Source organism: Phycomyces blakesleeanus, assembly GCF_001638985.1.
Source record: "Phycomyces blakesleeanus NRRL 1555(-) unplaced genomic scaffold PHYBLscaffold_1, whole genome shotgun sequence".
NCBI classification, from domain to species: domain Eukaryota; kingdom Fungi; phylum Mucoromycota; class Mucoromycetes; order Mucorales; family Phycomycetaceae; genus Phycomyces; species Phycomyces blakesleeanus.
Genome location: NW_017265134.1, coordinates 3,962,134 through 3,986,524, shown reverse-complemented (window position 1 = coordinate 3,986,524; position 24,391 = coordinate 3,962,134). Strand labels below are relative to the sequence as shown.

At 34.4% G+C, this 24,391-nt stretch overlaps 7 protein-coding genes across 7 annotated transcripts; 4 read left to right on the top strand and 3 right to left on the bottom strand.

The window, feature by feature from the left end:
* Window positions 1-284: 284 nt before the first annotated feature.
* On the bottom strand, window positions 285-920 carry PHYBLDRAFT_154054 (hypothetical protein; the record flags this gene model as incomplete). Its single annotated transcript, XM_018433293.1, has 1 exon — window positions 285-920. The coding sequence occupies one exon, from the start codon at window positions 918-920 to the stop codon at window positions 285-287; it is 636 nt and encodes a 211-aa protein (XP_018299488.1).
* Window positions 921-3,383: 2,463 nt separating this feature from the next.
* PHYBLDRAFT_184619 (hypothetical protein) lies at window positions 3,384-5,878 on the top strand (the record flags this gene model as incomplete). The annotated part of the gene is made up of 2 exons (XM_018438961.1): window positions 3,384-3,429; window positions 4,073-5,878. 2 exons carry the CDS (start codon window positions 3,384-3,386, stop codon window positions 5,632-5,634), a joined length of 1,608 nt encoding a protein of 535 aa, XP_018299487.1. The 3' UTR covers window positions 5,635-5,878.
* A 785-nt stretch (window positions 5,879-6,663) lies between these two features.
* Window positions 6,664-8,328, top strand: PHYBLDRAFT_80073 (hypothetical protein; the record flags this gene model as incomplete). Its single annotated transcript, XM_018443550.1, has 5 exons — window positions 6,664-6,872; window positions 6,945-6,957; window positions 7,027-7,108; window positions 7,240-7,483; window positions 7,594-8,328. 5 exons carry the CDS (start codon window positions 6,664-6,666, stop codon window positions 8,252-8,254), a joined length of 1,209 nt encoding a protein of 402 aa, XP_018299486.1. The 3' UTR covers window positions 8,255-8,328.
* A 621-nt stretch (window positions 8,329-8,949) lies between these two features.
* Window positions 8,950-13,151, top strand: PHYBLDRAFT_138995 (hypothetical protein; the record flags this gene model as incomplete). Its single annotated transcript, XM_018430126.1, has 10 exons — window positions 8,950-9,783; window positions 9,980-10,344; window positions 10,535-11,194; window positions 11,349-11,514; window positions 11,574-11,636; window positions 11,707-11,918; window positions 11,997-12,317; window positions 12,378-12,447; window positions 12,528-12,948; window positions 13,024-13,151. The coding sequence occupies 10 exons, from the start codon at window positions 8,950-8,952 to the stop codon at window positions 13,149-13,151; spliced, it is 3,240 nt and encodes a 1,079-aa protein (XP_018299485.1).
* A 314-nt stretch (window positions 13,152-13,465) lies between these two features.
* Window positions 13,466-15,333, bottom strand: PHYBLDRAFT_71362 (hypothetical protein; the record flags this gene model as incomplete). Its single annotated transcript, XM_018442455.1, has 2 exons — window positions 13,466-14,422; window positions 14,488-15,333. 2 exons carry the CDS (start codon window positions 15,331-15,333, stop codon window positions 13,466-13,468), a joined length of 1,803 nt encoding a protein of 600 aa, XP_018299484.1.
* Window positions 15,334-15,956: 623 nt separating this feature from the next.
* PHYBLDRAFT_162053 (hypothetical protein) lies at window positions 15,957-18,179 on the bottom strand (the record flags this gene model as incomplete). Its single annotated transcript, XM_018434554.1, has 6 exons — window positions 15,957-17,191; window positions 17,260-17,296; window positions 17,373-17,413; window positions 17,479-17,501; window positions 17,556-17,633; window positions 18,133-18,179. 6 exons carry the CDS (start codon window positions 18,177-18,179, stop codon window positions 15,957-15,959), a joined length of 1,461 nt encoding a protein of 486 aa, XP_018299483.1.
* Window positions 18,180-19,411: 1,232 nt separating this feature from the next.
* Window positions 19,412-23,655, top strand: PHYBLDRAFT_71360 (hypothetical protein; the record flags this gene model as incomplete). Its single annotated transcript, XM_018442454.1, has 12 exons — window positions 19,412-20,176; window positions 20,202-20,279; window positions 20,358-20,713; window positions 20,783-21,385; window positions 21,601-21,763; window positions 21,879-21,944; window positions 22,036-22,247; window positions 22,310-22,660; window positions 22,811-22,880; window positions 22,975-23,104; window positions 23,129-23,169; window positions 23,479-23,655. The coding sequence occupies 12 exons, from the start codon at window positions 19,412-19,414 to the stop codon at window positions 23,653-23,655; spliced, it is 3,012 nt and encodes a 1,003-aa protein (XP_018299482.1).
* Window positions 23,656-24,391: the final 736 nt, after the last annotated feature.

The following is a 24,391-nucleotide window of genomic DNA, read 5'->3' as shown; positions in this document are numbered from 1 at the left end:
ATATATACAGAGAAATTGTAAAGAGCAAGAAAATAGACTAACGACTAATACTAGTATAACTATATAAATATGTGTAGCTTGATAGTAGCTGTCACGATCTGTCTTCATTAATCATTGGAGCCAATCATCACTCTTTATTTACTTCAGGCTAACTTACATATAAGATAAATTTATTTTACAACCCTATCGCAATAACCTCAAAATGTACAAATGTTTGAATAAAGATTATGCATTATAGTAGGATATTATTATAATCAAATACAAAAAAAATAATTTAAAGCGTTTTATGAACATAAAGAGAATATAAGCTCGTCTATAGGGGAGAAAATATCAAAACTTAAATCATCTAGAAACGTTTTTAATATAGAATCATCTAAGCATTGGGTTGGTGGAGTATTTAAGATCTCGTCTTCATTAGTTGATTCGTCCCGACAATGAATTATGTAGTCTTGTGAGGTAGCGCTTAATTTCTCGGACGGAGACTTGCTTTCAGTTTTCTGGTATATAAGTTGAATGTCTGAAGTGCTTCGAAGAAAAGGTTTACAGACCGTAGACTGTGGTCGCCTTGTTTTTCGTTGTTGTGGTTTATATATATATCCAGGAAACTTTTTGCTGTGGTATAGTTTCTCTTCATCCGCTTTTCGCTCGTAATATTTACGGACTTCTTCCTTTTCATTTTTCCACATTTTCCCTGCCGTTCGTGAAATTTCTTTATTATGAATCGTAGAATTGCTTGATAGAATGCTAGGGTGTACGGCCTGCCTGTATAGCATGAATGCGTTCTTTGGTCTTCTTATTTTCACCGTACTGGATATTATACATTTTTGGCGCACTGGAGTAGATGAAATGCTTTCCGTAAGTATGTCACTTGGAGGCTGGTACGAATTCTTAAATTCGTTAACAAACATAAAAGATTCCATTGAAGTATGAAGTAGCTAATCCAAGTTATGATGTTTAAGTGTAAAAGGGACTTCAAACAAATCGAAGATGCCTTGACGGGGATCTTCGTTATATAACGAGGCCAAACAATGAAAACGAATTTAAACTTTATATATGTAAAATACCAAAATAAGAGCTTCTTTTGGTGCGACAATGGTCTAAACTTGTTTCTTTCTGAAAACTCATTCAGTCAGTTAACATTATTTCATTCTTGGATTAATAGTTATAAGAAAAATAAACGGAGAAAATGTATTATACATATATCATAATCTTATAGAAATGTAAATACATTGAGATATACTAAGAGATACAACACATATGCCTTGATTATTAGGTTTGTACAATTAAGCACCCAATTAGTTACCTTTTTAGGTATCAGGTATAACATGACACAGAAGAACGAAATGATAGCTAGGCATACATTAGCTTATATCAAATCTTGAGAAATCGACAGCGTGTTTCGATTAAGCAAAAACGAGTCAATATAAATTTCTTTATTTAATACTGCTGTACAATACAAATGCTTTGTTTTTGTGGTTTGGGCTATAGAGGGAGTCTTCTTTGATTTTCATGAAGCGAGTATAATAATAGAAAATAATAAACAAGAACTATGTTATAAAAACACGAAACTTTTTTAACTACTTCTTACAAAGAAATACTAGCTCCTAGCCTTTTTGTGTTTTCAATAAATATATTAGAATAAGGGTATTAATTAATCTATATATATGAAATTTCTTTTTCTCTCAAATTTTTCATGCAGAAAATGTATTTTTATTCCAATCTATTAAAGGATGAGAAGATATTTACGTAAGATCTTACAGATAAACACCGTATAGGAAAACACGTTGGAAGATATAGCTTTTACTAATGTAATAATACTTTAATACATTGGAACTATCTGACAGGTGGGTATCCTTAATTTCACATTATATTCAAACCTTCTATAGAAGTACATTGGTCTATGTTTAAAGCATATATTTTTCTTACGTTTTTAAGTCCAAAAAATATAACAAGCGTATAATAATAGTGAAAATTTTGGCTTTAATATATAATACATATAAAATCAAATTATATATGTATAGAAGCACATATAGCTACAAGTTTAAATGGATTATATCTATAACTGAATATTTGAAAAATAGGAATATCTTTTTTAAGTTAGCCAAAAATATAAATCGGGTGATTATAAGGGAATATATAATATTATACGGTAGCTTTTATAAATTCTGAACGATTTAGAGACAATAGATGTGCTATTAAGTTAAAAATTGGTTATTAAAACCCTTGAATTGACAATATAATGTGAAGGGATCGAATTGGAAAACTAATAGTTAAAAAATGTATGTGAATAATCTCTATCTTTTAAAGCATATATAGTACTTTAGTGAGGTATTTAAAGGTTTAAAGTGATACATTTAGAATTATTCAATTAAAACGATTTTTGATGAAGGGAATGAGTGGGATTTACACATGATGTTTTTGTTGAGTTTTTAAATCAATCTTTTCAAAGTGGAAATTCTCATTCGACCTTCCCTGGGTTTAATGTACAATTTGGTTTTAAAGAATATAGCTGATAGATACTTTGTACTATACACTATAGAAAATAAGTGGCTATTCCGATGGTGATAAAGTACAATCTTACACAGTAAAAATTAAATTCCAAGGTTCGAACTTTTTGATATAATTTATTAAGTGTTATATTTTGAAAATTCTAAAAGTGTGGTACCAAATGTTAAAAGTAATATTTTAGTGTTTATAGGAAGCATGTAGAGTATCATAGCAGATGATATGTATTTTCCTCTCCCTATTATGAAAAACTTAAGATGATTGCTTCACATTGTTTTAAAGTTAAAGTCTAGTTTAGTTAGATATTGATCTTTATCTTTTAGATACTAATGTAATATGGTAATGTTGGGAAATGTTATATCCGTACATTTGCTGGTGTAAGTGGTCCTATTATACTTAATGGTCATAATAATAGGTAGAATATAAAACATATACATTATACACTAAAGAAACTTAAGTGTATACTTACTCGCCATCCATCCAGATCGAAATGTTTTGAATCTAAATTAGCTAAATTTTGGAATTTTGTTATTACAACCTTTTCTAACATTCATTCATCTTTCAATATTTGACAAGAGAAAAGGACAAATTTAAATAAAAGCTTTTTTTTACAAAATTCATATTATGTATATTAAGTTACTAACACAATTTTGTTGAGCCTCATAAATCTTTCTATTTTATGTTGAATCTTGAAATATTGACAAGCTAATTATTGTTAACTCGGACATTGGCCATTTATTGCTATATGCTAAGTAGCCAATCCTGGCTTAGTATATGCAGTTTTACTTTATATTTTTGACCGATCAACAAATGCATAAAGAAAATCGATATTTTCTATTAAAAACTTTTTAACATATTGAAATACTTTCGTTCACGTTATGGTATATCTAAATTATATTGTAAATTACTTCAACTGTCTTCAAGGTATATTTTACTTGACTTAATAGCTTGATATTTTGGCCGTGTCTTGTTAAAGTATAAAAATTTCTCTTATATGTCAAAGCTGAAAACAGTTTTAGACTTTTATCTATACCAAATGAGTGATGCATATATAATGGTTATATATATAGATATTAGAATATCGTATTTTAAGATCAATATCTCTATAGAGAAAAAGAAGACACCGTAATCCAATGGCCTTGGAATTAAGAGTACTTCAAGAATAGCTGAATAGATAGATAGATTTAATAATGAATTTTATATGATCGAAAGTTCAAGATTAAATCTGTTGTGAGTTGGTATGTAGGATATGATTTTGAGGGTAAACATATCCCCTTCTTTTTTTTTCTCAGTAAATTCAATGTTAAACGGAGTGAAGGCGGAGTAAGAAAATCAAATAGGCCAAAAAAGAGGAAAAGGGGATTTTCTTTTATTTTTTTTATTTTATTTTTTTTATGTGGTAGATTTGTGTTGAGAAAGAAATACAGAAAAAGAAAGAGAGAAAAAAAAAGGGGGGGGAGAGGGACGGTGATTTTGTGTTAATGTGAATTCTTATCCGTCATTTTTATTTTTATTTTATTTTATTTTATTTTTGAAATAAAATAATATATATATATAAATTGTATAGTCCCCCCCCACCTACCGCCGCCCCTCTTCAGGCAGATGATAAGCCGTATGCCAGGAGTGTCCTTCATCTCTCGCGATTCTTCCCTTCTTTCATCGGGTCAATACTCATCTCAAGAACAGTCTCCAGCTCTTTCTCGTCACATATCGCTTGGTGATCTCTCCAGCCTTCCTTCATCCATCTCTTGGGCAAGCCGTGCTACCCACTCCCATTCAATTTCTGGCCGCTCGATTCCCAGCCCTGGGTCCAAACGCACCTCATCCACACGAACCCATCGTATAAACCTACCCAAGCAAAGCGAGGCAGCACAACAACCCCCGTCTATCCGTCCTCATTTCTCCATGTTTGGCGGCCATGACAGCAACACAGACGACCTCTCCACTCGCCATGTGGACACCTACGATATCAGTCCTCTCCAGACCTTCTGGCAATCCCTTCCGGGATCAAAACATTTCGCCCTCTCAGACAATTTCAAGTTTATCATCAACATCTGCATGTGGTACATATCATCCTCTCTGACGAATAACATTGGCAAGCAAATCCTTACATCCTTCAAGTACCCCGTAACCCTCACCTTTATCCAATTTGCCCTGGTTGCCATGTGGTGTTTCTTGGTGGCCAACCTCGCCAGCACAACCCACATCCGATCACCCACCCAAGAGATCGTCAGGACCATCACCCCCTTGGCTGTCTTTTTGATCGTTGGCCATGTATTCTCAAGTATCGCGATCAGCCGAGTACCCGTCAGTCTGGTACACACCATCAAGGCCCTTGCGCCCCTCTTCACAGTCCTCTTTTATCGCTTCATTTTCCAGGTCCACTACACACCAAATGTCTACATCTCGCTCTTACCCCTCACCTTTGGCGTCATCCTGGCATGTTCTTTCACATACTCTAACAGCGTGGTTGGTTTGTCGTGCGCACTTGGATCGTGCTTTGTGTTTGTGACCCAGAATATATTTAGCAAGAAGTTGTTGTTCAAGGAAGCCAAGATGGGAGACCGGAACCCAAACAAACTCGACAAGATCAACGTGCTGTTCTACTCGTCCTTTATTTCATGTGTGTTGATGATACCACTCTGGCTGTACTCTGACGGCTCGAGTCTGATGGCCTTTTCGGTCGGCAACGAAGGGTCGCTCACCAAGACCCAGCTTGTGGTCTCTCTGTTTCTCAACGGAACGATGAACTTTGGACAGAACTGGTTTGCATTCACTACGCTCAGCATGACCTCGCCCGTCACTTACTCGATTTTCTCTCTGTTGAAGCGGATCTTTGTTATTGTGATGAGTATCGTTTGGTTCGGACAGCAGGTCACGATTACCCAGTCGCTTGGGATCATGATGACTTTTATTGGTTTGTGGATGTATCAAAAGGCCAAAAGAGACGTTGATCGTGGAGAGACCAAGATCCGAGAAAAGTCGCTCGATGGGCTGCCGACAGAGGAGATCCCACTCGAAGACCTACCAAGGCACCGGATGGAGGGCTTTACCTTGCCAGTAAACCAAGCCAAGAAATGGGCCTCTACTCTGATACCCCAGACCACCAGAGATGAAAAAATTCTGTAATTTATTTATATAGTCCATTTCTTTTTTCTTCTCTCTTCGTTTCATTATTTTTTTTTATTATAGTTGTTGTTCTTCTTCTTCTTCATCTTCTTTTTACCTTTTTACTTCTTTACTTTTTTTTTGATAGCTTTGTTCAGTAGACATTTCCTCCCTTTTTTTTTCTTTCTTTCGTTTATTATTTTTGCTGGTTCTTTTTTCTTTTATATATGTAGAAATAATATATACAGTTTATTTTCTTATTATTAATTATTAATATTATTTAAAAGGAAAAAAGAAATGGGGACAAGACTAGAGATAACAATCGAGTGACCCACATTCTCTCTCTCTGTGTCTGTGTGTGCGTCTGTGTTTTTTTTTTGTATAACATCTTTATCTTGAACAATTCATATCTCTCTTTTATTTTATATAGATATACATCTGATACTCTAGTGTATATAAAATTTGTGTAATTTCAATCTACATCCTGTCAATTCACAACCTATTTTATTTCCATTTCATTCCAATTTTCCCTCCCTAGAAACCTGTAAAATAAAAATAAAGTTTCCAAAACATAATATGATTGGACAAATATAGAGAATTCCTTCAAAGTAATCAAGTTTGTCAGTGTTTTAACATTTGCCTATACTCTAAAGAAGTTGCATTACTTTAGAACATTCATTCATCTTTTATATAAATAAATTGAGGTAAAGATGTGTATGTGCTTGCATAATTGCTATTGATGTTCTCTATTATTGTTTTTACTGTCCTGCCGATTATCATCATTATAGTTATAATCATGCACATAACGTACATGACGATAGAGAAAACAAACATAACCTATACTCAAATAACCTTGTAAGAATAATAATAATTAAGATTAAAATAATAAATCCACGACTTTCGGGTCTATAGATTGGCCGGTTTGAATACCCTATTATATATATATATATATATTCTGGTAACAAAGGTTGTCATTATGTTTTTTTTTTGAAGAAGCGGCCCCCACCAGTCACCGAGTTGAAACGTTTATTCTCAATCAAGCATAACCTAATGGGACCCAAGAAACCTGAAATTGAATGGATTGACCTCAACAAAGTCAGGCCATTCCAGTCTTCAATCGAAACAAAGGAAGCCCACGATTGTCTTCGCAGACTGGCTAGAAACTCTCTAAAGTCTGGCCCATTCAACATTGTCAAGGACAAGGTTGCGCCTCACATTGCAGCCAGTAATGATCCTCATGACTTTCTAAGCTATGCTCCGTAAGTATTATTACCAAGCAAAATTTTCTTTTCTTTTCTTTCTTTTATTAATATATTTGTATATACATATAGATATTGGTGGCCTGTAAGTTTCTTTTTTTCGTGGTTCAATTGTATCAACAGCTCACACTTAAAATTCAATCCATAAACACAGGTAGAAAAGACCACAACACTTTCTGATGGTACTACACACACTCAAGTAGATTATGTGCGTAAAGACGGGAAAAGAAATCCAGGTGAGATTAAATAGATTGATTGGGGGGTGAGAAGAAGGAGAAGGAGCTCAATAAAAGAAAAAAGAAAAAAGAAAGAGAGAGATGCTATACTCCAACACATTGTCATACTTTCTATATTATCTTTTTGGAAGACACAAAGCTGGTTCAAGATCAGTCTCAATTGGAAGCATTTGCAGAGAACTTGGCTCACCTGTGCCTTGGTTATCGTGTGTTTGGTGATGAATCCTATGCACAACATGCTGTTTTTCTCCTGAACGAATTCTTTGTAAATCCAAACACTCGTATGAATCCTAACGTAAATTATGGACAGGTTGTCCGAGGATCATCGAATAAGACTCGCATCGGTCGTTACACTGGTCTGATAAGCACTCGCAGGTACATGTGGAGTAAATTTCTACTCTTTATTGGTCAAAACAAACAATATATATATTTTGATATCTAATACTTGTAACACAATAAATAAAAACAATATATATATATTATAGTCTTGCTAGAGTAGCGAATGTACTCCCTTCACTAGATGATTACTCGGGATATAAACCAATTGAAGAATCCGTCAATCGATGGTTTTCCGTTTATCTAACCTGGATGAAGACCAGCCCGGTAGCACACGGAGCCACGACATCCAAGAACAACCACCACAGCTGGTACATTGCCCAGGTCGTCGCCATCCAGATTCTTCTGGACCGAGGACATTGTAAAGCCAAACGAACGCTCGAGACGTTTTTCAAGTCAATCGTGCCAAAGCAGATTAATGCCAGTAGTGGAGACCAGCCCTTGGAGAGCAACCGAGCCCTGCCTTTCCATTATCTGGTTTTCAACATCAAGGCCATCTTGTTCTTGGCCCAGGCAGGCCGGTCAATCGGACTAGATTTCTATCCTCAGAACAACCGCTTGATTGAACTGGCCATCAATTACATCGCCGGCTTTGGAGACAGCACGACCACAGCGGCCGACAATGCAAAGACCACGGACCTCACAGATGCTGTACGAGTAATGCAGATCGCGTCGAATGTCTGTGGAGATACCTATGGAGCCTACCATAACTTTGTTGAGACCGCAAAGTCTTGTCAGTTCAGTGAGAACATCAGTGGCCCCAAAAATGCAATTCATCCTTTGTGGTGTTATGTAAACACTGATCAATAGATATGATCAGTATTTGTATTTCTTTTTTTTTTAACATAAAAATATAATCCCTCCATAAGGTGTGTGTATAAGAGACAAAGATATTTAGTAACTATCATCAAAATTGTACAAAACATACTTGTGGTTTTGACCTTTACATTTATAATAATCAATCTTATTATTATTAAATGATCTGTATTAACTAGCCTAGTTTAGGTGTTATGTATCTGTTTCAAATATAAATTCAATAAAAAAAAATTACAAAAAAAAACTTATTTATTCTTATTCTATATATATATACTTCTTGGTGACTTGAGTATGTACTAATAAATGCGTTTAAAGAAGTATATTTGAAATATGTTTTTTTTTAAAGAAAACAAAAATTAATTAATTAGCTAATTAATAATCGCAAGAGAAAAAAAAGTGTGACGTGGCTTTAGAGACCAACACTTGTAACTTTTAACCACAAATCACTACAAAATATGTATAAAACTATATATATATATATAAAGCTTAACCATTTTTATTTTACATGTATATATAATTTATATTAATTTTATAAAACTGTATTTTCATTATCAAATTATTTATTTATTTATTTATTTTTCTTATATATACATATAAAGATACATCTACCTACCTACCTACCTACCTACCTACCTATATATCTATATATCTCTTCTGTTCCTTTTCATTATTTCTTTCATATTTGTGCTATGCCAAATGAGAATTCTTCCCGCGTTATATTCCTCATTGACACTCGTGATCCCTTGATCGATGCTTCGAAAATCAAACAGATCGCCTTGCAGATCCTCTTGTACTTTTACGATTGTGTAGACAAGGAAGTGACATGGGGATACCGTTTCTTCAATTCCGAATCTGCAGCTGTTGACGCTGCAAAATATCCTCTTTATTCATTCACGCCAGAACACATCAATGCCTTTAAAGCAAAGTGTTCTCAGAGACTACGCCAAGATTCCAAATCCCCAGTTTCTTCCACTTCCACTTCTTCTTTTCCTTTTTCCTCATTTTCTGCTGCCGCTAGTGCTAATAGTAGTGTCTTTTCTTTTATGACCAACACAAATATGAATATGAATACGAATATGAATACGAATTCTAGTAGCATTAATTTTGTTGGCAACAAACGTCAAACCACATCATACTCTGTTCTCAAAGAAACGATGATGCAAATCCTGGCAGAGTTTCAGTGGGCCGGCACTGACTCGTACCTGTCAACGATCAAGAGCCGCCAAAAGTCAAAAGCGGTCTGCTTCCGGTCCAATAAACCTGGGCAGGAGGGAGTTAATATCAAAAACCACGTGTACATGATCACCAATTGTCCAGATACCTATGACAGCATGCTTCGGTATGTTGGATACACCAACCTTGAAGACCCAGACGCCACAGACGATCAAAAGATAGAACATCTAGCACGGTCGATTCATTTTATGGCCCAGGATGTACAAAAGTCTCTGTTACAGACGTACATCAAACGGCAGATATCTTTCAACTGGATTAACACTTTAGAAAAGCCAAATGAAACAGAACAGGTAATGCATGTATCTATATATATTAAAGAAATTAAATAAAATGAAAAAGAAGAAGAGGTGTTAATAACTCAATCTTTTTTCATTTTGGGATTGTATATAAATAAATAAATATAAATCTTGCACTTCCTTTCAACAATATCAAAAACACCAACCAACCAACAAACAAACTAACTGATTAACTAAATAATATCAATAGAATAAAAGCTTTCAAAAGCTTATTTCTCATGGCCTAAGCAAATTTCTTAGTCTGTTTGGCGGACACATGATTCCTTATTACCTTCCACTCGTAAATCATACCAAATACGGCTGTTCGTTTACCACCATATTCTCTTCTTATTGCTCGTCTGAAATCGATACTGTTGTCAACAAGAACAGCGAGACCATGATCACAAACCCGGCCCATTCGGTCGAAGCATACCTAACCCACATCAAAATAGAACATCAAAAGGCCAACACATCCTTTTGGGAGGGTGAGTTTTATCTTGGCCATGATGCATACTTTTTGTCCGAGAGGCAAGGAGCACGTAAGGAGTATCAAGTAAGGCTGAAACCTTTCTTTCGGTGAGTGGCATCGTCCAACTCTCATATATTGTTAATACTATATAGACATAGACATAGACATAGATATAGATATAGATATAGATATATGTATATAATTGGAATTAACAAAGAAAAAAAAACAACCAAACCAAACATCTGCACCTACACCTACACTTCCATTTTAACAAATATTAATAATAATTAATAATAGTACGACTCGAGAACTGCCCTTGGAAGAACGCAACTTCTCTACGTCTATCAACGATCTATTTTCTCGAGTCAATGTGTTCCATACCGTTGCCCTGATCCACAATACCGAAGTTCGGGCAGAGTGGTTTGAGAACGACGAGTCCGAGTCCGAGTCCAAGTCCAAGTCCAAGTCCAAGTCCAATCCAGATTCCGAGTCCGATTCCGGCGGCCTTAGTCCGGGCCATAGTCCAGCCAAACGGGTTGAGTTTGTCATGACATCCAAAGAGCCTGTTCCGGAAACCTTTATGGACCTCATTGATTCTCTGATCGCTTCTCACCAGGTGATCCTTGTTGACCTGCAGGCCCGGCGTGCGTCCCGGAGCACCGGCCCACACCCTCACTCGCAGGCTCTTCTGCAGCCCCTGACGTCCGGGTTTATGAACGTGATTCTGTTGACAAAGCCGGTCGGAGCCGACGAGCTCCAGAGCCTCGAGTCCGGCGCACGGTTTCCCAAAACCCACCCGCCCGAGACAACTCAACTGGACATCCCGGCCCTACTAGAGACCGCGCCGTATTCCATCAGAGTCGTCAATCACTACAGGCGGTCCAAAGCACCTTTGGTGCCGATCGTCTTGAATGAATCACCAAATGTGCTGGAGCTTCTCAAGGCACACAAAGAAAAGTGGGTATGCTGCCGTTATGTAAACCTGGTTGCATTAATTTGCATTTTACTTGCCATTATTTGATTATTATTTAAAAAGAATCATTTATTTATCTATTTATTTATTTATTTATCCATTAATTTGTTTTGGTGGCTGTTATATTTATGTTTATAGGAAAAAGGCAGAAGAAGAAGCAAGATCACAACAAAAAGTAAAATCAAAACCAACAAATACAAACAAGAAAACGGTTGATACTCCAATTGCTAGTCTTCCAAGAGACGAAGATGAATTTATAATCACAGTCAAGAAACTATACCTAGAAGCTCTTTACACCGGAAAGGTATATAAATATTAAATATTAAATACAAAACTAACATATTTATGTAATATTTCCAATAGTGGACTCACCTTGGAATGATGAAGAATCTGGCTTCTTGTGTCAGTTCTGCTAGAAACTATTGTGTGGAAAGTATCTCTTTTATATATAAACATTAATATTAATATTAATATTAATATCTATTTATTATTATAGACTTTGGACATAATTACTTTACTTAGTATATGGACCAAGAGTTGGATAGATGTAGATAATCATCATCGAGAAATCGAGGACCAATTGAATGATGTTCAAGACTGTGTTGATTTGGAAGAATCTCGGTACATAAGCGTATGGGAAGAAGAACAATTGATGAATGCCAATAGTTCTAGAAGAGAAGTTTTGTTAAAGCTGTTGAAAATGAGAGAGTAAGTTTCCAAAAGAAGAAGAAAAATCAATTCTATCAACACTGATTAATTAATTTAATTGATTGAATTTTTTCATAGAACAAAATTACAAATCACTCTTTACCTTACAATTCTATCCTTAAAAAAAGAAATGCGATCAAATGAACATGGCAAGAGACAAAAGAGACATAATGAAGATGACGACGGTATCACGAACTGGAAACCGATGGATCGGTACAGCACACTTCCGGAAGAACTTGTAGATATATTCCTGGACAGAATCCAAATCTGGGAAGTGGCTTCGTCTATCCGCGACGAACTTGTAGAAATAAATGCAGAAAGAGAAGGGTCAAAGACACAGAGTCCTATTGATTCAGCAGATATCTCATTGCGAACATTTGTAAAGAACGTAGCGAAATGGTAAATAATGCTTTTCTTTTTATTTTATTTTTGGGAACTATACTCATATTTGTTGTATAGCTTTTCGGACGCACTTCCTGATGTTGTGAGATCGTACCGAGAAAAGATTGATGATGATGATGATCACGAAGTACATGTATGTAATAGTAATTATAACATGTGTACTTTGAAAATTCCAATGAAAAATAATTAATTGATTTTTTCTTTTAGAGCTCACAGACATCAGACACAAAATCATCAAAATCATCATGGTCATATTCGAATCCTAAAAAGATGAGAAAGACTTCAAGTATGAGCAAACCTTCTCGGACAAGAAGCTCTAATTCAGTCACTTCATCATCGTCTACCGCAACTGCTGGCGCAACCGCATCTACTTCTTCATCCATATCCACCTTAACTTCGACATCCACATCCACAAACACAACCTCAACCAATCGTGCGACTCGTGTACCGGACCTGTCATTCATGAGGCGTGAGGTTGATCTTGTACAAAAGCCACGAAAGGAAGTTGTGCGGCGTCCTGGTGAGGCATCAAGAGTAATTGATGCAAAGGTTGAACGGTCAAAGGTAGATGGGAAACCGACGATCAAGAGAGTCGGAAGTTTCACAACCAGTGCAAGATCAACCAAACGTAAGTAGAATAATCAATTATATAGACAAACAGATGATTGATTGATTGATTGATTTTTTTTTCTTATTCTGGTAGCTACAGCTCCTGATGATCTCACCCAGTATAGTCAAAAGGTTCAGTTGCGACGTCCTCTATCACCAACAACTCCTATAACACGCATGAGTCGCCAGTTTGGCTTTGATTTTAATATTGGAGATGAATAATATAAATATATAAATATAAATGCATATACATATATGTACATACAAATATACATACATAAATACATAAATACATAAATACATAAATACATAAATACATACTATATGAGTTGCTTCTTAATCTGCTAAATACATGTACAGGATTGAATTGTATTTGTAGGAATCACTTCTTTTGCACCAACCAAGGGTGCCTTCTGATGAGGACATGTCTTGGATATTAGAATAAATTAATAAAAATTGGGAGAAAACAGTCTTTATTTCTTTATATTTATATTTCTTCAACCGTGTTTTAAGGAGAGAAGAAAAAGAAAGCCTGTTTACATTATCAATTCACTCTCATGATAAAAATTAAAAGGATGGGTTTTACAATAATACATGGCTGACATTTTTTTGAGATCATATTGATCTTCATCCTTTTTGTCAATAAAATATTCTTCAACAGATTTGAATCGAAATATCAAGACACCATATTGAAGATCTCTTTTCCAGAATCTTTTGAGTTTATAACCCATTTTAGATCGTTTCATGTCCTTTCGCAGCGTTTCCTTTCCTCTTCTTCGTTTAAAGTCTTGAAGGTATCTGTGTGCAAATTCAATGTCACGTCTTCCAAGTTTCCATGCCAATAGTCTAGATTTTCTGTTTGTTTTGTCAACGCACAAATGGTGCCAGTTCAATTGAGGTGCTTGTCCTTGATCAATGCTATTATTCCCCATTTGTTCAATGACAATATGCTTAGGAAGAGTACTGCGATGACGAAACTTAGTAATTTGGGTACCGTATGTTATTAGCACTTTTAGTTGTGAAAAAGACATATCCAAAAGTACTTGTCCGGTTTCATTATTTTCCGGAATATGATAACGGACTTCCCTCAATTCCATATATTTCAGCTGTCCACAACGGAAAGATATGTAGTTAAAAACAGGAGTCAATAGATATGTATTGATTATTACTAGCTTTCGTAGCGGGTGTGGTAAGTGTATAGACTGTGGGTACTCGGGGTAAGAAATACATGAATCCTTTATGTACAATAATTGCAAGACGGGACAATGATCCAAAATCTTCTCTATGCATATATAACTACCGATTTTGATGGACAATTCAGTTAACTTGTTGCAATGTACGAGAAATCTTCTGTCTGGAGGTATAAAATTATTGACAATGCTTCCGTAGTTGATATGCAAAATCTCCACAGATTCAGAAAAATATTTGATCCACGTGTTTAAATCATTCATTTCTGGTTCCACAATATCAAAAATAATGTTAACCTGGTTGATCTTTACATTAAAGCGTTGCAGAGTGTCACACAATAAATGAAGTGCAAAGTATTTATTTTTTTGACTTCCATGTGTATTTTTTGTAGACAAGGAAAGAATTGCTTGGCGGATAACAGTAATTGAAGTTGACTCTGATATTTCTGCTGGTCATAGTAAGATGGTGGATTGACGTTGTATGGTTTACCATATGAGCTTAAATAGCAAGTGACTATATTGGGATACTTGTGTGCAGAGTAGAATATCCACAATGAGCTAATATGAGGAGAATTGAAATCGATCTTGGTAACATTGTGTGCTGGTTCAACGTTTCTTATTTTTTCGATTTCTTTTTCGGATATTGGTTTAAATTTAGCTTGTATCTTGATATATTGTAGGCGTGGAAAGTAGCAGTGAAGTGATTCAAAGTTGGCGAGGGAAAAATTGGGTTTTCGCATAATACTATGTAAGCTTTTGATCGTGAGGTGAATAAGACAAGGCAATACTGACAGTTCTTCGAGAAGTTCATCCATCACGTTTTCGCCATCCTTAACATCTAATTTCAGGTGTGATAATGTTTTCCAAAGACTCCAATTTATTATGTCAGTAAGCTCGTATGGTTCAGATACCGAACAAGAGAAATACTTTATTCTGGAATATGTTTGCTGCAATACTGGAATATATGCAAATATATTTTCATCTAAATGGATATCTAACGCCCACGTTCGATGTGCATTCTTTTGATAGTCTTGTCTAAGATACAATTTGTCGATGAAGTGTTTTGAATTCCAGAAGTAAATATTAACTCTAGCCCAATAAGCGTTTAGAAATGGTTCTGTCCACTGTTTGCAGACTAAGGCACAGCCAAGCTGGTCATCTTTATTGACATATGTCGCCAGATATGTGAGAACATTGGGTGGTAGTATTTTTGCCATTGTAGAATAGAGATAACGAGAGAAAGATGTATCATTAAATATCCATCAATCAAACCAATTGATGTCTAATTGATTGTTTGACATGAAACGATGAGATTTTAGTGTGACTTGTAGAACCCGAGTATTGGTCACCAAACCTTATTCTTTATTTGAAAGTCGGGACTTGTCTTCCGAAAGCAATTAATTGTTGCACATTGTTTTTGACTTCAAAAAAAAAGAACCTAGATGCGAATTGGTTTGAAAGCAGCCTTATTCCTATTGGACAATATTACACTCTCTGGAAAGATACTAAATAAAGCTTTTGATAACAAAGTGTTTCATTTTGAATACATAGAAAACTATTTTGCCGATTTTATTAAAAAGGAACTCCTTTGAATTGACTGGTGTACACCTATTGCTTGAGACTGTAAGCTACACACTAAAACGTAGCACTTTACAAATTTATATAGTGATTAACATGAAAGGCTTGACTTTGAACCTCATAATTATACCCACTAGCCCCCATACACAGACACACACAGAAATGTTAAATGTATCAATATAATACAAATATATATTTTAAATTTTTAAATTGTATTTTAGTAATCGTCTATAATTTATATACATACAGTCTAGACAAAAGGTTATAGTAATTGTTCAGGATCTAATATTTGTACAGTGTCGTGTAAGATAAATAAGTTTCCAACAAGTCTACGGTTACTTGATAAAGTAGAGGTTGTATCGTATATCAATGCCCCAATTGAGTTTTTACAGCACCTGGCTCCAAAAACTCTGTACACAAGTCTGTCGGCTTCATTTTCCTCCATAATGACAGGAGCCGATGGGTTAAAGACCGCAATCTGAATTTGTTCCATTGTCCAAGAAGTTGGATAGCAGACTTGTAGTACTTTGCAGCTCTTTTTCCGAGCCCTGTTCTTAACCGACAAGTCTAATTCTAATTCAAGAAAATAGTCGAGATCAGTTGATGTCTTTTGAACCAGAAATTCCTTTTTCATGTCAGAAAACATGTGTTCTCCATGCCATCTACACGCAACAATGCCGGTCTTTTGTTGTGGAGCTCTGACCAGTGGCGTACAATCGAGTACAGCTGGTTGGAGTTTATGTTCTGAGGTAGAAGTAGGACTGGGCTCAGGCTTAGATTGATCTGCGCAATTAGGCAAATTTTGTTCTTGTTCTTGTATCCTGATGTCTGTGGTCAGTTCATTAGTTTTAGTTATAGTAGTAGTGACAGTGGTTTTGGCGGCAAGGGTAGGTATGGTTTCAGCCGTTTTTGTTTCAATTAAGTATGTATCTTGTGGGTTGGATGTATTTTTTTGCACGTTATTTCGCAGCCTTTTGGTCGGGATTGTGATCTTGGCAAGTGGTTTATCTGTCAGGGCCAAACTATTAAGATTGCTAAGATTTTTGACAGATATGCCTTCATCCAAAGTGTTTTCTGTAGTAGTAATACTGCTATCTACAACTATTGGATTGCTTTGATCAAATCCAGAGTCTAAAATAGATTGGGCTTCTTGAATCAAAATAGGATCGTGTTTATACTCGCCAGATTTTGGTTCTCGATGGTCTACAGGATGCTTTTCTGTTTCATCCTTTGTTATTTTGGTTGTTGGTGGCGGTAATGGAAGTTCTTTTGTAACTACAGTATCAACCGTTGATGATGATGCCAATTCTTGTTCTTTTGTTTCTTTTGAAGAAAGAGCATTGTCAATCTCAATTCGGTTAATCATGAATTCGCTGAGACTGTTCATTGCTGCCTTGAATCCGTATGTTTCTACTTTACAAGATTTAGCAACCCATTTTGAAAGTCCAGCTTGATGCTCTTCTTCTCGAAAACGTTCTTGTAGTAGAATAATAGTACCTAAAATAGCACAAAAATTAATATTAGATACAATTTTTGCTCTTATAATTATGGTTAAATACAAAAACCAGAATAGTTCCCCCAATCGTGAAAAATCAATGGTAACTATTATACAATAAAGCAAGTCAGAGATTTATATACTTGAATATGGTGCCAGTACATGTATCTGATCCTAGCTTACTTTTTGGTGGCGAATACATCGACCTAGAGCCTGATTGATGGCTATTAATTTATTAAATAATTTATTAGCATCAAGAGTTATACACACATACAAATATATGTCTCACCTCTGTAAACCTGTGCTGCATGCCTGTAATTTACGAATGAAATCAATAAAAATAAAAATCAAAGGCTTAGCACTCACCACTGTGATCCATTGAAGGGATCAACTACAGGTTTCAATTTCAAGTCATTGCATGCTGGTTTTTTTTTTTGAAATTTACTTGAATAAAATTTAAAAGAAATTGAATAAAAACAACACAAAATAATATTTATATACATTCCCGTTAGATAAATTACAGTAGAATCTCTTAATTTCTAATTCCAAATAAACTATTAAAAATTGACTTTTTTACACTATATCTTGCAAGAAGCATCAGCCGGATAAGATTAGATTCTCATTTTATTATGAAGAATTATATACATATATGCATGTATATTAAAACCAAAATAAAGTCTAATACAGGTGTGGCAATTTTGAGGTTTAATCAAAACTTTGATTCTATTTGGCATAATTAGTACAAGAGTCTAAAAAGCTTTTGGATTTCCCAGCAATTTTTTATCAGGTCATGGAGGAACTCAGTATAACAGCTAGCACAATGTTCTTGGAATCTTAAGATTGTATCATGCCCAACATTCAACTTTATATACCAAGAGGCTATGCAAAAAAAAAGACGACAAAGAAAAAAAAGAAACAAAAATTGATTTCAGAGAAAAGTAACCCGTCTTCAACCTTTCCTTTTCTTCCGTTATCCCCTCCAATCCTCATTATTATCTTTGGCACTTTGATCGAGCTCAGTTAAAGTTTCTAAAACAAAAAAGCAAATAAAAAGATAGAGAAAGAGAGAAATTTAATCTTTATTGTTTGAGTTATAGACTTGTATTTAAAATTAAATATATATATATACAAAATATTTTTAATAGGCCAAAACAAAAAACAAAAAAAACCCCCAAAGAATAACAGTAAAGTATATCAATTTAATACCAAGTAATATTTTTTGTGCTTTTATTAAACTCTTGATTTTAATTTTTTTAATTTTTTTAATTGGGGGTACTCAACCAAAATCTTCAAAAATACCCGAATTTAGAGATCAGCCAATGATATTGCTTTATAGTTGAGTCCACTAATTGTCCTTCGTCGATATAAGAATTTTAGTCTAATAGTATTTTAGTCTGAGCCTAAAACTTCTTTAACGATTTTAGCTGAGTACCCCTATTTTTTAAGTTTTCAATTTTTTTTTAAATTTCTAGCTTTTTTTTATTAGGGGTACTCAGCTAGAATTTTCAAGTGAATTCTAAGTTCAGACTACAATACTATTGGACTGAAATTATTTTACCATTAAATAATAATTGGTGTGCTCAGCTATAAAGAAATATTATTGGCTGATCACCAAAACTTGAATTTCTTATAAGGTTCTGGCTGAGTACCCCTAATTTTTTCTAGTCTTTTTAGCTTTTTTTTTTTAATTTAAAGAAATTTTTCCAAATATATAAATAAAATAAAATAAAAATATACTTCCTTGGTGACTTGTGTAGGTCTCTAAATACATTTAAAGAAGCCCATTTTGAATAAGTTAAAATAAATATATATATATATAATATAATAAAATTAGAATAAAGTAAAAAAAAAAAATACGTGACGCGGCTTTAAGAACAAAACATTATAATAGCCATGGTTACTACAAAATGTATAGTAATAAATAAATAGAACAAATATAAATTATAAGTATCTATATCTATATAATATACACTCCACAGTATAGACTCTAAACTCTACATTCTATACACACAAACATACTTATAGTCAGATACATACAATATATATATATATTTATATTTGTTAACTAAAGAAGTAGAACAAAAAAAAACAAAGCCTAAAAAAAAAGAAAGTCAAAAAGCTCTGTCTTTTTTTTTTTTATTTTTTTACTTCTTCTTTCTAATATTATCTTTTAAGAAAAAGAAAAAGAAAAAGAAAATTAACACCTTGTAATTCCAAGCTAAATGTCGAATGAGAATTCTTCCCGCGTCGTATTTCTCATCGACACTCATGATCCCTTGATCGATGCTTACAAAATCAAGCAGATCGCACTGCAGATCCTATTGTACTTTTATGACCGTGTGGACAAGAAAGTAACCTGGGGATACCGCTTCTTCAGTTCTGAATCGGCGGCCACCGAACCCACCGAGTATTCTTTGTATTCATTTATGCCAGACAATATCAGAGCCTTTCAGGAAAAGTGTACTGAAGAACTACGACAAGAAACAAAACCCCCAGTGCCTTTCTCTCCTTCTTCGCCTTCTGCCTCTACTTCTACCGCTGCTGCTGCTACTGATGATATCAGTAACAACCGCCAAACAACGTCATATTCTGTACTCCAGCAAACAATGATACAAATCCTGAAAGAGTTTCAATGGGCAAGTGGCAGCACTGGCTCGCATCTGTCTACAATCAACGGATACCAAAAGGCTAACCCGACTTGCTTCCGGTCCAATAAACCCGGACAAAATGGAGGCTATATTAAAAACCATGTGTACATGATCACCAAATGTCCTGATACTTATGAAAGCATGCTTCGGTATGTTGGATATACCAACCTTGAGAACCTAGACACCACAGACGACCAGAAGATAAGACATCTAGCACACTCGATTCATTCTATGGCTCAAGATCTACAGAAATCCTTGTTGAGAAGCTACATCAAACGACAGATATCCTTCAACTGGATCAATACCTGTGAAGGAAATGTGAATGATCTAAAATACAAGGTATGATATATATATATATATATAGTTATGTAAAAACCAGAAAAGCATTCCATCCCTTGCCTACTCCTATCCCTCCCTCTATGTAACTGTTATACCTGTATCTGTATATAAATTTAAAATAAATCAATAAATATATGTATATAAAAGAAAAAATCCTTAATTCCTTGTTTTTTTTTAATAGAGCTTTCAAAAGCAGATTTCTAATGGCATGAACAAGTTTCTCAATCTGTTTGGTGGACACATGATTCCTTATTACATTGGACTCGCAAATCATGCGAAATACGGGTGTTCGTTTGCTACCCTATTTTCTTCCTACCACTCATCTTACTTCCAAACCAATGCCGCTGTCAAACAAAACGCAGTAAAGGCGACTACCGAGGGCCACACATTGGAAGCCTACACTGCTTGTATGCAAAACGGGATCAAACGAGAACGTGGGTTTTGGGAAGGCGGTCTTCGTCTTGGGTACCGATCTGAAAATTTTCCAGACCGAGACTTGAATGAGGTTTACAGAATAAAGCTAAAATCATTTTTCCGGTAAGTCTTACAATCCAATATTACATTGATCTTTTATATTTAATTTTTCTCTTTATGGTTTGAGTTTAGAACAACGCATGAATTATCTTTGGAGAAACGGACGATATCATCTTCTATCAAAGATATCTTTGCACGTGTGTCGACCTTGGATACAATAGCCATGATCCGTAACTCAGACATTCAGAAACACTGGTTCAGGGATAGGTTTGAAGAAGACAAGCGGCTAGAATTCACAGTGACCTCAACAGACCACGATCCAGCCGGGTTTATGGACCTTGTTGATTCATTGCTGTCCACTCATCAGGCACTTGTTGTCGATCTACAGACCCACAGAGCATTTCGAAATAATGGGAAAAACACACCGTCTTTGCAAGCACTTGTCAAGCCATTAGCTCTTGGGCACATGAATGTGGTACTCTTGACAAGGCCGATTAAAGAAGAAGAACTGTTGAGATTGGATTCAATATCGCGTTTATCTAATAATGATGACGATAATAACGGTGACGACAACGACAATGATGATGATGATGATGATAAAAGTTATAATACCCACAAACCAGGCTTGGTCCAACTTGATTTTGGATCACTTCTTGAGTTGGAACCTCTTTCCATGATATCAATAGACAAATACTGTCAAGGTGGATCGAATTTGCCGAGAATAATCTTACACCGGTCAGGAGAAGTGGACGAACTTTTGATGAGACATAAAGAAAGGCATGTATCTACATATATATGTGTATATGGTTGTATTGTAGAGAGGCAACATTATCTCTTCCTCTCTCTCTATATATATATATGTATCTCATTATATGTACATATATATATATATATATATATATATATATGTGTGTGTGTGTGTGTGTGTATGGGTGTATTGATATTTGTAGGAAAAGAACTCAAGAAGATCTAAAAACCGACAACACCTCCAAAAAGAAGGAAATCCGAATAATACCAGTAACCGATAAACCACTGGAATCGCTTCCAAAAAATAAGGGCGAATTGTTTAGTGTGGTGAGGACACTTTATCTTGAAGCTCTCTACCTTGGAAAGGTAAATGATTACTTGCTTGTTTTCTGGATAATTACTTTTTAGATCAAATGCACACATATATAACTATACATGTGCATGAGCCTAGATAATAATTTAATTGTTTTTTTTTTGGTAGTGGACTCATCGTGGACTAATGAAAAGTCTAATTGCATGTGTTAATGCGGCTACTGATTTTACTGATGTAAGTTTTTTTTTCTGTCTTGAATATATATCTAAATATAAAAGAATAATTGTACTTGTGAATTTATCTTTTTTCTTTATACTCTTTTCAGGTGTCGGATATTATTAATCTGCTCAGTTTGTGGACAAAGGGATGGGTGGACATTGACATTCACCACAAAGAGATTTCAAAGTACCTGAATCGCAAAAGAGTCAACATCAGTTACAATGAGACTCGATACATAAAGATCTGGAAACGAGCCCAGCTATCAAATACAACTTCTTCTCAAAAGGCAACACTATTAAAATGGTTAAAGATGAGAGAGTAAGTACTAGCAATAAGCACAAAGATATATAATTAATCACATTCTCTCTTGTGTTTTGTAGAACAAAATTGCAGATAATCCTTTACTTGACAATAATTTCTTTAAGAAAATTATCAAAATCAAAGGATCTTGTGAATACTGACAAGAAAGACCAATTTAAAAACCAAAACCAAAAAGAAGACGAAGAAGAAATAGACGGTGTACAGAACTGGAGACCGATGGATCGTTACAGCAAAATACCTGAAGAACTTGTAGATATATTTTTCGATAGAATCCAGATATGGGAGATAACATCTTCAATATGTAACGATTTGGAAGCTATCAATTCAGAAAGAGAAGGATGTACACCAATAATGCGAATAGATCCGGCTGATATACATCTAACCAAATTCGTAGAAGATGTTGCGGGTTGGTAAGTACCGATATTCTTTCTTTCTTTTTCTCTTTCTAACAAATAGTAAAAAAAAAAACACCAACCAAAAGGCTTGCTTTGGTGAACAAAATTATTTTCTTTTCTGCTCTAAAGACTATGTTTCTTACAAAACAAATTATGATTTTATAGTTTCTCGGCAACCTTGCCAAACATTGTAAAAAATTATCGAGAAAAAATCAGTGACAATGGAAAACAAAATGTAAGGAAAGCTTTTCCTATATTCTTCTTCAAAAAAAGTTCTTTATATGTTTTTTTTTTGATACTCACTATTTTCTTTCTTTCTTTTTTAATAGAAACGACTAGAAGCATCCCAGCAATTTTCTATATGTACAAAGATTACCAACCCATCGACAACTGTAAATACCAAAGGTGGATGGTTAAATTATGAAGGAAAACCATTTGATTATCATTCTGTATCAGTAAGTAAATTAACAATAATTATACTAGTCGTAGTAGTAAAATCAGTAGAAGTAGAAGTAGAAGTGGTGGTAAAAGTAAAAGTAGAAATAGCAATCAAAATAGTAATCGTAGTTATAATCATAAGAAATAATTATAATTACAATAATAATAATTATTATAATAACTATAATTATAATTATAATATTAATAATAAAAGATCAATTTTTCAATATATTCATATGTTCTCGTTTCTTTACTTGTTTGTTTCATTCATTCTCTGTTTCTTTCTCTTTTTGCTTTGATTGCTTGTGTATATATTTGTATATTGAAACAACTATTATCATCATTATCATTATTATTATTATTATCATTATTGTTTCTTTCTTTTTATTATGTAGAGCTTAGAAAGAAGATTGGAGAGAGCACGGATAGAAGACATGGAGGATAGGGCAGAATCTCCTAGGCTTCCAAAGATGGCAAGGGTCGATAGTGCTATCTTGGCAGATCGACTCTTTCAGGATGAAATGATAATCGACCGGAATTTTCCAAAGTTTGGTGAAAATTGTGAAATTTGATACAAACAAAGATAAATTGAAACAAAACCTTGGATAGAATTGAACAAAAAAAAATTAACTTTTCTTCTTCTTTTTCTTTATGTATATTTCTTTTATATTATTTATACCAGAGAGAGTGTTCAAGTATGGCAAATTCGACAAGTATAGTAGTGGGTAGTTAGCCATAACACTCTCTAATAAATGCATAATTGCTTTTTATATGTACTCCTTTCTTTTTGTATATATTTCTTTTCTGTTTGCTTTACTTTGTATATATATATATATTGGTCGCTTTTCTTGAGACTGAATAACAGCAACAGTCAAAGCTCGATATAGAGTTCTTTTTTTTAAAATTTTGGAACCATTTAATTTTTATTATTAAGCATGAAGTTTTTAGACAAAAAGTCAACATAAACAGGTTTTAATCGATAGAACGTTCAAGATCTGCAAGACGTCCAAAATTCTCCAGCCCAAAAACAGCTCCAAATCACCATTCTGCCTTTTCCTTACTTGGCGGTTCCTGGGGATACATGTCTTTTACATATATTTCGCCTGTTTGACAGCTTGGGTGCGCCCATAATTATCTTCCACTATCAACATCTTTGAACATAATCAAGAAAAGAGAAGAAGGTAAAAAAAAAAACAATTAACCAAACATATTATTAGTATTATTATTAATAATAATAGACATATGAAAAAGAACAAAAAAACTTATCGTAGACTTAAAGTCTAATAAAGGCATTTAATATTCCGAGAT